This window comes from Sus scrofa, chromosome 13 (genome assembly GCF_054392235.1).
Source record: "Sus scrofa isolate SSC_HxYL_T2T_F1_AM1 chromosome 13, Sscrofa_HxYL_maternal_Yorkshire_Landrace_v2.0, whole genome shotgun sequence".
NCBI classification, from domain to species: Eukaryota; Metazoa; Chordata; class Mammalia; order Artiodactyla; family Suidae; genus Sus; species Sus scrofa.
In genome coordinates, this window is record NC_139395.1 from 36629737 (window position 1) to 36644198 (window position 14462).

General features: G+C 41.0%; 1 protein-coding gene across 1 annotated transcript; it reads left to right on the plus strand.

Annotated features, from left to right (window-relative positions):
• Positions 1-9: 9 nt before the first annotated feature.
• Positions 10-8184, plus strand: EPM2AIP1 (EPM2A interacting protein 1). Its single transcript, XM_084987794.1, has one exon. The coding sequence runs from the start codon at positions 121-123 to the stop codon at positions 1945-1947; it is 1827 nt and encodes a 608-aa protein (XP_084843920.1). The 5' UTR covers positions 10-120; the 3' UTR covers positions 1948-8184.
• Positions 8185-14462: the final 6278 nt, after the last annotated feature.

Genomic DNA, 14462 nt, shown 5'->3' on the forward strand with positions numbered 1-14462 from the left:
GGTTTCCCCAGCTGGGGTGATCTGGCGCAGAGCGGAGTTGGCGCTTGGGGATCGCTGCTGCTCCTCCCCTCTCCTTGCGGCCTCCGGGAGGTCGGCCCAGATCCAGCGGTCTCCCGTGAGATGTGGATGACGCCCAAGAGGAGCAAAATGGAAATCGAGGAGCCTCGGGGTTTCCAGGCCGAGTGGACTCAGCGTTACCTGGTTGTGGAGCCTCCGGAAGGCGAAGGCGCCCTGTGCCTGGTCTGTCGCCGCCTGGTCGTAGCCAATGGCGAACCCGATGTCAGGCACCACTACGAGGCGGAGCACGATTACTACGAGCGGTATGTGGCGGAGGGCGAGCGCGCGGCCCTGGTGGAGCGTCTGCGTCAGGGCGACTTGCCCGATGCCGCCCCGCTCACCCCGGAGGAGAGAGCTGCTCGTGCAGGCCTCGGGCTCACCCGCCTCTTGGCCTTGAAGGGTCGCGGCTGGGGTGAGGGGGACTTCGTGTACCGGTGCATGGAGGTGATGCTCAGAGATGTGCTGCCTGATCACGTAGGCGTTATGGATGGCATTGATTTATCTCCGGAGATCACGCAGCAGAGGGTCCTAGACATTAACCAGAATCTACGCAGTCAGCTTTTTAACCGAGCCAAGGACTTTAAGGCCTATTCCCTTGCGTTGGACGACCAGGCTTTTGTGGCCTATGAGAACTACCTCCTCGTCTTTGTCCGCGGCGTGGGCCACGATTTAGAGGTGCAGGAAGAGCTTCTGACCATCATCAACCTGACTCAGCACTTCAGTGTTGGTGCCCTCATGGCGGCAATCCTTGAGGCCCTGCAAACTGCAGGGCTTAGCCTGCAGCGGATGGTTGGACTGACCACGACCCACACTCTGAGGATGATTGGTGAGAACTCAGGGCTGGTGTCATACATGAGAGAAAAGGCTGTAAGCCCCAACTGTTGGAATGTTATCCATTATTCGGGGTTTCTTCACTTGGAACTGTTGAGCTCCTACGATGTGGATGTTAATCAGATCATAAATGCCATATCTGAATGGATAGTTTTGATTAAGACCAGAGGCGTTAGGCGGCCAGAATTTCAGGCTTTACTAACTGAATCGGAATCAGAGCATGGTGAAAGGGTTAATGGACGCTGTCTGAACAATTGGCTTAGAAGAGGGAAGACCTTAAAACTAATATTTTCTTTAAGAAAAGAGATAAAAACATTTTTGGTTTCAATAGGGGCAACAACGGTCCATTTCACAGACAAGCAGTGGCTTTGTGACTTTGGCTTTTTGGTGGATATTATGGACCACCTTCGAGAACTCAGCGAACTATTGAGAGTAAGTAAAGTCTTTGCTGCTGCTGCCTTTGACCATATTTGTACCTTTGAAGTTAAGCTGAATTTACTTCAGAGACATATCGAGGAAAAAAATCTAACACACTTTGCCGCCTTGAGAGAAGTTGTTGATGAGCTTAAAGAGCATCTTCAAGAAGATGAAAAAATACTTGATCCTGAAAGGTATCAAGTAGTGATCTGTCGCCTACAAAAAGAATTTGAGAGACATTTCAAGGACCTCAAGTTCATTAAAAAGGACTTAGAGCTTTTTGCAAATCCATTTAGCTTTAAAGCTGAATATGCACCTATTTCAGTAAGGGTGGAGCTAACAAAACTTCAGGCAAATACTAATCTTTGGAACGAATACAGAACCAAAGACTTGGGGCAATTCTATGCCGGACTGTCTGCTGAATCTTACCCAATTATCAAAGGGGTTGCCTGTAAGGTAGCATCCTTGTTTGATAGTAGCAAGATTTGTGAAAAGGCTTTTTCATATTTGACTCGAAACCAGCACACCTTGAGCCACCCATTGACAGACGAACACCTCCACGCCCTGTTTCGGATTGCCACCACTGAAATAGAGCCTCAATGGGATGATCTTGTGAGAGGAAGAAATGAATCGAATCCATAAGCTTTTGTAGTACAACACCGAAACACTCAACAAGAATCCAACTCTAAAAGCAAAAATATGTTTGATTTTCAACTTTACTAATTTGGATTGTGGGAGAGTACCATGTTTTTTCACCCAAAGTGAAAAAACTTTCATCGCAGACATTTTTCACAATTCAAATGCTTCAGACAATTTTTTTTTCCTCTTTTCAAGAGGCAGCATGAGACTGAAACATGCAGATACCTTTTTTCAAAACTTGGTGGCAGAGTCATTATCTTTTGCTTTTATGATATAATTGTTTTTTAAAAAGTTCAGTATTAATCATGTGAGTTGAATTAGGAGTCTGTTTTTAAGACGTTTCAAAGAAACTTTAGCTCTTATTTTAACAAAGCGTTGAGATTCTGATGCGTATAGTCTGAAATTATCAACTCCTTAAATGTATGTTTGAGCCAGTTTGCAGAAACTCACATTAACAAGTGCAGAAGTTTCTGAAAAGGAAGAACGTACATACAGAGGAGGTATTTTGTCTAACTATCAAAATGTTTGAGACTATTTTTTTAGACACATTTCTGAGTCTGAAGTAAATACAGACATATTTTCTCCCTCTCACTCCCCCACCTGCCCTAGTGATAATGATATTACTCATAGAGGAAATAATCAATTAAAATTTTAGTCAGAGGAGCAAGAATTATTTTTAAATTGTTGGTTCAGGAAACTTCCTGAAGTTTGGAGATCAGACTAACCATTTATTGGAGGTTTTCCCTGATTTTTCACAATTGGGTGCTGTTTTATGAGCTTGCCTACTAAAGGACTACGGTAAGTATAAACTTAGGGGTTGCCCATTAGTAATTCTTTTTTCTACTCTAGACAGACTTTTGCCCCATCAGAAAGGATGAGGAAAAAAAGATGTTTGCATTCCAGTATTAGGAGGTGTGAGATATTTTAGCTTATTTGGCCTATCTACATTGGTGTTTCAGCTTTATAAGGAAATAAGAAATCTTGCTTAAAGGAAACCCTGTATTTTAAAGTTATAGAATATCAAATTTTATTTGCTGCTAGAAGTGGATTTATTATAGAATGTGACACAGTCCCACACATTGTGTATCTAAGACAGTGCACAAGTGGAAATATTTAACTCTCAAGAAGCAGATTTATTCACAGATTGTAGCACTCCCATATTTCTAGTGAGAAATCTGCTTTGTGCTAAAATAGTAATTTTCAAATATATGTTAACCATGAAAAGGAAATCTTAGAGTAAAGCCAAATTTGTGAAATGATTTAAAAACAGGACCCAACTTAAAGATCTCTCAAGTACAATTTTAAAACTTGTGCTCAAGTCCTGTCTTAATTATTGTAATGCATTTCTCTATGGTCACTAATTTAACAAATTCAAGGAACCCAGGATACAACCAAGAATTTAGAAGGAAATGAAACCTGCACAATCAAAACAGATGCCATAAGAGCCCAAGATCCAAAATTGTGCCAGTGGCTCCCAGCTAGAGACAGTTTCCCCTCTTTCCAGAAGATGCTGGGAAACTAAAGGGGGCTTTTTCGGCTGTGACATTTATTAGCGGGGGGTTCCCGTTGGCATGTAATCATGAAGGACACCACCCCCACCCCACCCCTGCCCAAGCACACCACAGGGCATAGGACAGCCTGGCACAGCAAAAAATTATGCCCCCGAAAGTGCCAGTAAACCGCCAGTGTAAATGATCTTATTTCAAGAGACAGGGCAAATTACCGGTAGAAGCAAAATTAGAAGGGCAGGAGTTCCCGTCGTGGCGCAGTGGTTAAGGAATCCGACTAGGAACCATGAGGTTGCGGGTTCGATCCCTGCCCTTGCTCAGTGGGTTAACGATCCGGCGTTGCCGTGAGCTGTGGTGTAGGTCGCAGATGCGGCTCGGATCCCGCGTTGCTGTGGCTCTGGCGTAGGCTGGTGTCACAGCTCCGATTAGACCCCTAGCCTGGGAACCTCCATATGCCGCAGGAGCGGCCCAACAAATGGCAAAAAACAAAAAAAAAAAAAAAAATTAGAAGGGCAAATTGGGCAAACTGATAATATTTGATAGGGGAGACAAATTCCAACATTCCAGGTTTGCCTGGTAAGATGGTTTTGATAGATTCTGGTAGCTCACAACATTTATACATCAGTAGTTGGCATTGAACTAGATTAAAGGACTCTGTTCTGTTATATATAATTACTTTAGGCAGAAAAAGTGTTATATTATTAAGATACTTAGCAAGAATGGTCAAGTTAAGATTTGAGTGAATAGGGAGTAAGTTTAAATATCTGGCAAAACAACACAGTGAAAAAAACAAAAAAATCTACCGGTAATTTCCTGATAGTTTGGAGTATTCTCTTCTGTGGCAAGTGCTTTATTGAAAGGGTAATTGGAAGATCTCAAAACTGCTTCTGCTTTCTAACCCCAGTTGCTCAGATATTGAAGTCTTGTGCATTGTGTGAAGTTCCACTATATATTTTGCTTAAGGTAGTAATAAAATTAGTTATATAGATAGCGAATGTCGGGGAGATATAAGCCAAGGGTTTTAAATTGACCCTGAACAATAGAGAATTTGCTATAAACTAGTCTTGTTTGTAAAAAAGAAAAAATACATATGTATTTTACTGTTTTCTGTACTAAGTAATTCTGTAACTGCATGGCAGTCTTAAAAATTTTCTTTTTGTAAAATAGCTGTTACTGGTCCTGTTGTATGAGTGAATATAGTTAAAATAAGTACTATTTTCAAAAAACTCTTACTAGAGTTCCCTGGTGGCCTAGCAGGTTAAGGATCTGGCATCACTGCTATGGCTCGGGTTTGATTCCTGGCCCTGGAACTTCCGCAGGCCTCAGGCATGGCCAAAATTCACACACAAAAAAACCCTCTTATGTCCCTGAATCTCCCATTCCTCCTAGTTTTCTTAGATTTGTCTGTATTCCCAATCTCCCATATTGCCACTCAGGCTGCTCTTCCAAGCTTACTAAGTCCTTGTCAATATTCCTATCTTACCCCTATATCACTGGCCACCCTCCTTGAAATACTTGTTTAGTTTGGCATCAGGCAGACACCATCTCCAAGTGTGCTTTCTGCTTTGCAGGCACCTCTTTTCCTTATCTGTGTCCTTGGGATTTTTAAATTTTATTTTAAGCTGTCTTACTCTACATCACCTCTTTAGCCAATCTCTTTTCCTTTCCTGGCTTCATTTAACAACTGTATACAAATGACTCCTAAACTCATATTTCCTTTCTAGACCTTTCCTAATTCATATTTCTACCTGCTAATTTAAGTCCACTTTGCTGTCACATAGGCACCACACAGGTCATTGACTTTGCCCCTAAAACCTTGCTCCTCCTCTCATGGTCCCTCTTTCAGTCAGTGGCACCACCACTGCTAGCCATTCACTTGCCCTGGCCCAAGCCCAAAAACCCAGTTAGCCATGACTTTTCCTTCTTCATCCATCACATCCATTCACAAAAACCTTTCCGTTAAATCTGTTATACCTAAATTTTTGTCACTTCTCCAGTGCTGGCTATCCTATTTACAGCGCTGGCCTCATTAATCCCTTTCTCTGGTTGTGATCCCTTTCCACACTGCAGCTAGATTGTTCCAAAAGATGTATCTGGTCATATCACTCCCCTGCTTTTACCACTGCTCTTAGAATAAGGTACGATTTCTACTCATCTCTCAGGTTTCACTATAGATGCCACTTCCTCTAGGAAGCCTTCATTGGTATCCTCTAGACCACTCCCTAAATATAGTGTTTTTCCCCAGCCATATACTTAGCATACTTTAGTGTTCATTCTTACTGATCACTGCTGGCTAGACTGTAAGCTTTATAAGGGCAGGGACCATAGGCCTTGCTCACTGCTATGTCTAGTGCTTAACCAATTCCTGGCATTTCAATAAATGTTTGGATGGATAAATATTTGTGTAGTGTTTTCCTAGTCACCTTTGACCTCCACAGTAGTCCTGCCTAAACTGCTTGCTGGGTAGTTATTCACATATTACAAATTAAGAAATGAAACTAAGTTCTTTGTGACTAGGAGATTCTTAGAATTTAGTTTAGTGCTTGGCATGTGGCTCAAAAATTAGGTGAATGTTTGTGGAAACAAACTTAGATTGCAGTTTTCCCTTGTAAACATAAGTAATAAAGCTGGGTGTATTCACATAATCCACAATGATATAGAAACCTCTTTGATATAGAAGTCTTAATTTTTTTTTAACTTATAAAGGCAGACTTGCAAAGGAAACGTGGATGAGAAAGATTGGACAGCTATTTAGTGGACTAAAATAACCACTTCAGTAATGAAAAAGTTGCTTTTGGTTTGGGGATAAAATAATGCTGCTTAAAAGTTAATACCCATTTTCCCTTTGTGAGCATCAACCCTAAGAGAAAATGGCATCCTATTTACTTGCTATTTTCCTTTACAGATGATTCTGGCTCTTCTGGGATTTAAAGTAAGTAAACTTAACAAAATATTAGAAGAATGACTCAGCCCTTCCGGTCACTAGACACTCAGTTCACTTGCTTTCCTACCTGCAGGATGTTCTCATCTCCTCCCCAAGGAAGGTAACCTAGAAGTGACATCTAGTCAATGTGTGCTTCTTAGATTTACTATATTTCTTTGCTTTCTTGTTCACATGCCTCTCTGAACTTGGTTTTCTGAGTAACTTGGGCTTTCAGGCTTTGTGGGAGACCCATACCTTAGTCTCTTTTTCCTTGAGCCATTTTTTCCAATTTAAGGGATTAACCAGTGTTAACACTGTTAGTTGAACTTTTAGTTTGAGGCCCATTAAACTGGTCTAAAGGTTTTAACGGTAGGTGCGATGGTCATCCAGTGATTTGATCCTTGCTGCAAAAGTAGGTTTTAATCAACCTTTGGAGTAAAGGATTTCCCTTTTCTCTCTGAAATAGCCTCTTCCTACCTAAGCATTTGAGTTTGTGAACTCTCTTTATTCTCTTGCATTTCTGCTTGCAAACTGATGAGTTCTTTTCTGAGTTCATCTCTTTCCTGTGTATCTTGTCAAATGCAATCATAAATATTTTGTTTTCTTGTCTTTTTTTTCCTTAGTAAAGGATAGATTCTTTGTCCTCCAGATGCTCTCAAAGGACAGTTTCACCACTCCATAATATGCATTCCCCCAGCATAAGTTATCTCTTTCATCCTCCAATATCAATTTTCTGAAGGCCTGCCAACTAAGCCAATGTTCAATATGCTAGGTTTTTTTGAAAACAGCCAATTCTTGTATCAGAATGGGCTAGGTTGCCATGTGGTAACACCACAAAATCTCAGTATTTCATGCAGCTTTTCTCTCATAGCTTGGCTAGGGGCTTTGTTCTAAGTCAGGTTGATGAACTATGGCCTGTGGGCAAAAATCTGTCCTGCTACCTGTTTCTGTAAATAAAGTTTTAGTGGAAGACAGCCTTGCCCATTTGTTTATGTATTGTCTATGGCTGCTTTTGCTCTACAGTGGCAGCTGAGTACAAAAGTGTGTGGCCCACAATTTCTAAAATATTTACCATGTGACCCTTTACAGAAAATATTCATTGATCCCGCTCTAAGTGGTCCTCATTCTGGGACTCAGGCTGACCAAGCAGATATCTAGGGTGTAGTTGCTCATTTTGGGAAATGAAAAATGTATGACACATCATTTACAGGCCCTTAAGGCACTCTCATTGACCAAAGCAAATCCCACAGCCACAGCAAAGTTCAAGGAAGAGTGTATTCCTTCCTCGAACCTTGGAAGAGAACCAGAATTATTTGGAAGACAATACTACCAATTAACACATAGTTATATCTTCCTACTTATAAAATTTCTTTTATAACTATTTTAAAATATACTTCCTTTTTAATTGAGGTGACATTTACAGTCAGTAAAATGCAAGTATTTAGTGTACACCTCAGTAGAATTTTATATACACCCATGAACCCATTACCCAGATCAAGATACTGGACATTACTAGTACCCCTGTCAGTGCCCTATGGCCCCCCCCCGACACACACACATAGAGATAACTGCTATTCTGACCTTTATCACCATGGGTTATTTTTGTCCGTTTTAAAGCTTCATGTAAATGTATAATTACATGTACTCTTTTCTTCAGTATTGTGTCTGTGAGTTAGCCATGTTATTGTGTGTAGCAGTGGTTTGTTTTTTATGTATGACTTTACCACAATTTATGAATCCATTCTACTGTTGATGGAAATTTTGGTTGTTTCTAGTTTGTGGTTATTATGAATAAAGTTGCTATGAACATTTTTGTATCTATCTTTCTTTGAACCTGTGCACCCATTACTCTTGGTATTCCCTTTGGTATATACCATGCTTCCATACTTCCCTGATGATTATTCACACAGCAACTAGACTGATCCTTATTTTAAAATATAAATCAGACCATGCCAGTTCTCTGGTCAGAATCCTCCACTGGCTTGGTATCACAATTAGAATAAGAACCAAGGTGTTACCTTGGTCTACAAGGCCCTGCAAGTTCTGTACCCACACATGCCCATTTTCTTCCTACCCCATCTTACATCATATCCTTTATCCTTTCTCCCCTTACTCACTCTGCTCTGTACTAGACACTGGTACTAAATTGATAATTCAAGATAAATGATTTGACCCTGTCTTTAAAGCAGTTGTAATCTACGTAGATACTTTTAACAAGCCACAACCCTGGTTTATGTTAAGTCAATTACTAGTTATGTGGAGTAAGAGTCATATGTACCCTATGATTAAAATAATTAGAATAACATAATTTCCAATAATGCTTAACTCCTGGAAGGGATTTAGAGAGTAAGATTAAAATGTAAAACCTCTTTGGAGTTCCCGTCGTGGCTCAGTGGTTAACGAATATGACTAGGAACCATGAGGTTGTGGGTTCAATCCCTGCCTTGCTCAGTGGGTTAAGGATCCAGCGTTGCCGTGAGCTGTGGTGTAGGTTGCAGATGTGTCTCGGATCCCGCGTTGCTGTGGCTCTGGTGTAGGTCGGCGGCTACAGCTCCAATTGGACCCCTAGCCTGGGAACTTCCACATGCCACGGGAGTGGCCCTAGAAAAGGCAAAAAGACAAAAAGACAAAAAAAAAAAAGTAAAACCTCTTTGATAAATTCAAGAAATGTGTAAGGGCTCACATTTTAGTTCCTCTGATGAGTTCATAATGCTTGGAGTTCACCAACTTGATTACATTATCATAATTACTATTACATATTCACTTTCATGAGGGATAGATGGAAGCTGAAAAGGGTGAACAAGACTGAGAAGGCACTGGAATAAATAAGCGCTGATATTAAGCACAGTCCAAAGTAGCAATCATAACAAAGGGCTCCTTAAATGTACCATTATTGGTTATTGTCGTATGCGACAATCAGAACTTGGGCTATGCCTAGAGATCAGCTTGAAGAAGATACATAGCTAATGCTGTAGCAAGCAAGTGCTCTAGACATACTCAGGATCTGCCTTTTATTGAGAGATATATGAGGGATACGTGCAGAAGCATGGGGAGCAAAATTCTTCAAGAGGGTAATTATACAGCTTGCAAGCCTAGAGGAAACAATGAATCAAACCCCTTATCCAGGCAAGGTCTGTTCTTTTCTAACAGGAGTCAGATCTTAGCTCAGGAAGGCATACATTAACCTTTACAGCAGGCCTGTTTGTTCCCTTTACAGGGCTCATAAACCTTAACTATATAAAGTTCTTCCCTAGCATAACCTTGGTCTTCCAAGAAGAGGTCATAGTTTTTCCATGACCTCTGCATTCTATTCTCTTTCCTTACTCTAGCTACGGGCTTTCAAGCTGGAGGCTTATGGCCCTGTTTTCTTCCACCCACAGGTTATTATAAAATAACTGAAAATAATTTGACTTAAACACTTCCCACATTTTTTCCAAATTTACTGATGTACAGTGAAGTCCAATAAACTGCACATATTTAAAGTATAAAGTTTGGAATTCCCGCTGTGGCGCAGTGGAAACGAATCCGACTAGGAACCATGAGATTGCAGATTGGATTGCTGGCTTTGCTCAGTGGGTTAAGGATCGAGCATTGCCATGAGCTGTGGTATAGGTCACAGATGCCTCTCGGATCTGGTGTTGCTGGTGGCTGTGGCACAGGCCTGCAGCTGTAGCTCCAATTCGACCCCTAGCCTGGGAATCTCCATATGCTGCGGGTCCAGGCCTAAAAAGCAAAAAATAAAGTATAAAGTTTGATTGGTTTTGACATAAATGCTTGAAATCCACCACAATCAAAACATTTCATCACCCTCAAAAGTTTACCATTTGGTTTTGAATAGTGTGAAGGAAATTTTTCTCCAATTTAAGGGGGAGGATGTCTCTGAACCACCACTGTCAACTTGCCTCTGCATCTTTCTCTGTGCCAGTGAGCCTTGTTCGTCTGGATCTCCATCACTGCCCCACTCCAGGGCTACCAACAGACCCAGTCTCATATGCCAATTCCACATTCCTGAATAGGAACTTGTGAAGACCAGTCTTTGGTGCCAGGCGAATGCCTGCAGTGAAGTGAGTAATGGTTATGAAGAGAAGGGTCCCAGAATATATTTGACAGGGGTTTCTAGTTTTAAGAAACCAACATGTGCTAGTTTAAAGGGAAAGAAGGGAGTAAGAGAAGCCATGTGGGGAATTGGATTCAGCAGTCATTCAGCAGGTGTTTTTTTTTTTAAATTTTTATTTTTATTATTATTTTTTTTTTGGCCACGTGTGCAGCAGGTTGATGTGGGATCTCAGTTCCCAGACCAGAGATTGACCTAGGCCACAGTGGTGAAAGCACTGAGTCCTAACCACTAGACCACCAGGGAATTCTCTCAACAGTTATTCAGTGAAGGCCCACTAGAGTCAGGCACTGGTCTGGGCACTGGAAACTCAGATTACAAAGCCCAATAAATTTCCTACCTTTATGGATCTTGTCTTGTCTGTGCCCTCTGCACATCTGCTTCATTCTCTGAACACCAGCCTCCACTGCCCACATTTTTTTTTTTTTTTCAGCTGCACCCAAGGTATATGGAAGTTCCCAGGCCAAGGATCAAATCTGAGCCTCAGCCGACTTATGCCACAGGGCCAGGGATCAACCCCCTGCCACTTCAGAAATAATGCTAGATCCTTAAGCTGCTGCACCACAGTGGGAACTCACGAAAGATGTTTTTCTTGAAAGGGGTCCATAACATAGAGCTATAGGCCCCAAGCCCTGCATTTGGGGTGGGTTGAGGAGGGAGATGATCGGAAAATTTGGGCTGGGGAGACACACCAAAAGTTGTCTACCACACTTCTCAGTGGTTAGCAACCACCGATACTCAAAACTATTCCGGTGGATTTACTGTGTCCTGTTATAAGAGTTCTCGTTGGTCCTTCTGAGTCAGGATTTATAGAACTGAATGTTAAAACTCCAGAGAGAGATCATTTATCCCACTCCTTCACAAGTAAAGAAACTGGGTCCCAGAAAGAGGGCTAAAGTTATTCTGAATTATTCAGCAGAACCACGGCAAAAGCTACTTCCTGACTCCCATTCCAATGCTTTTCCCACTCTGGCCTTGCTGTCATTACAGGATTGGCTTCATGCCAGCAATTCCTTTTAAGGAACTACCTGTTTGCCAGGTGGAAGATCCCAGAATCCTCACATTCTTGCCGTTTGGTTCTGGCTAAAAATGGCAGAGACAGGGTATCTCATGGTGCTTACACAGAGAGCCTGTAGAAATCTACAATTCTTTGAGATATCGTTACATTAGATATAAAATAAAATTATAAAATTTTTGGAGTTCCCGCTGTGGCACAGTAGGTTAAGGATCCAGCATTGCAGCAGCTAGCTGTGGCAACTTTGGCCCAGATTCGATTCCTGGCCCAGGAACTTCCACATGCCATGGGCGCAGCAAAAAAAAAAAAAAAAAAAAAAAAAAAATGCCAGTTTAAAAAGTGTATATATTACCTGTTTCTGCAGAGTCTGAGAAAAATTATCTGAAAAGAATGAGACTGGGCCACTTTAAGGAGTTCTTTGATAATTTTTTCAATTTCCTCTTATGTCTCGCATATTGAATTAATTCCAATTTTTTAAATATTTTTAGGAAATTTTCCATTAAATTAAGGTTTTCAAATTTATCAAGTTGTTTTTATTTCACCTCTTTTGTATCTCTGATTATACTCTCTCATTCCTATTACTAATGTTTGAGCTTTCTCTTTTTCCTTTTTTTTTGGGGGGGGGAGGTGCTGTGCCCGAGGCATATGAAAGTTCCCAGACCAGGAATTGAACCTGTGCTACAGCAGCGACCCAAGCCACTGCAGTGACAACCAAATCCTTAACCCACTGCACCATAACAGAATTCAGCTTTCTCTTTTTCTTAACTAGCCTCACTACCAATTTTTTTTATTCTTTTCAAATAATTTGCTTCTGTGTTTACCTATCAGTGCCATTATTTTCTAATCCAATGATTGATTTCTGCTTCTACTTTCTTTAATTCATTATTCCTATTTTATTTTTTTGTTTGTTTTTGTTTGTTTGTTTGTTTAGGGCCGCAGCTACTGGCCTACACCACAGTCACAGCAATACCTGATCCAAGCCTCATCTGCAACCTACACCACAGCTCACGGCAACACAGGACCATTAACCCACTGAGTGAGGCCAGGGATGGAACCTGCATCCTCATGGATACTAGTCAGGTTCTTAACCCACTGAACTACAATGGGAACTCCTTTTCTTATTCATTTTTTGTTTATTTTTTCCATATCCTTGAGATGAGTATGTTTACACTTTAATAACTAATCTATTCTCACTGTACATCAAACCTATTACCAATATAAAATACATTTCTGGAGTTCCCATCTTGGTGCAGTGGAAACAAACCCAACTAGGCACCATGAGGTTGTGGGTTCAATCCCTGGCCTCGTTCAGTGGGCTAAGGATCTGGCATTGCCACAAGCTGTAGTGTAGGTCACAGATGCAGCTCAGATCTGGCGTTGCTATGGCTCTGGCGTAGGCCGGCAGCTACAGCTCCAATTTGACCCCTAGGCTGGGAACCTCTATATGCCACGGGTGGGGCCCTAAAAAGACGAAATAAATAAATAAAAGACAAAAATAAGCAAATAAATAAATTTCTAAGGCCTATATTATGCCTTCTATTGCCTTAAATTCTTATTTGACTGATGTGGCTTTGCCATGCCACCAAGATATTTCTTTTAGTCCTGAAGGTTTTTTGTTGTGGTTTTTGGTTTTTTTGGGGTTTTTTTTTTTTTTGTCTTTTTAGAGTTAAACAGGAGGCATATGGAAGTTCCCAGGCTAGGGGTCAAATCAGACCTGCAGCTGCCCACAGCCACAGCAACACTAGATCTGAGCCAATTCCTCAACCTACACCACAGTTCACGGCAATGCCAGATCCTTAACCCACTAAGGGAAGGCCAGGGATCAAACCCTCATCCTCATGGTTACTAGTCAGGTTCATTACCACCGAGCCACAGCAGAAACTCCCTGAGTTCTCATTTCATCTCTAAAAACAAGGACATTTTCTTCCATAATTAAAATGCTAATAGCACACCTAATAATAATTCTTCAACAAAAACTAATGCCCTTGTCCATATTCAGGTGTCCCCAGTTATTTGTAAAATGACTTTCTATGGTTGGTTTCCTAAAATCAGTATCCAAGCAAGGTCTACACACCGTGATTTTTTGCCATGTGTCTTAAATCTCATTTAATCCAAATGAGCCCTCTGCCTGCTCTGCCTTTTTTCATGCTATCGTCTTATTGGAGAAATCAGGTCTGTTGTTTGATAGAATGTCTCATGTGCTACATTTACTTGTTTTCTTCCTTGTTGTGTTTCATTTGTTCCTCTATCCTCCATGTTTGGTGTGGTATTCTGAAGGCTTGATGAGATCCATATTTAATCACTAGGACACTGAAAAGGTGCTATCTGTACTTCCTGTTGCTTCACATCAGGGTCATAGAGGATCTGGTCATCCCGGGTTTAGTAATACTGACACTAGTCACTGGGTTCAGGTAGTCACAGCCTCATCCTGTCATGTCAGGTTCCCTCTCACTCTTTCACCTGCAACATTGATCATTGTCACCTGAATCTATTATTTCATTAGGACTTGCAATATAGTTATTTTTCTATCATGCCTTCTACATTTTAGCTGGAATTCTTCTGTAAAGTAGAACTCTTCTTTATTAACTAGGACTATTTAGTTACCTTGAAATATAATGTTAAGCAAACATGCCAAGGAGTCACAGACAAGATCTATGAGGGTAGTTTATTTTGCTTTACTGACGAGTTTCTGATACTGAGACCAGCACCTGGCACTAGTAGGCCTTCACTACATGACTGCTGAAGGCAGAATAAATGCTTGATTCATCCCCTTTAATTAATTTAATTAAATCCCCTAATTTTTAGAGTTAGGAGTTGATATCTCTCTCGTTAAACTTTTAGACTTTTTATATTTTAATAAAAACTTTTACTTATAGACTTGCAGACTTTTATATTTTTAATTGTCTCAGTTGCTTTGCAATCACTGTTCTTTGTGATCCCCATGTTGCCTCACATTTG

Excerpts from the sequence above, each read along its gene's own strand:
- EPM2AIP1 (XM_084987794.1), top strand. The coding sequence starts at position 121 with ATGTGGATGACGCCCAAGAGGAGCAAAATGGAAATCGAGGAGCCTCGG.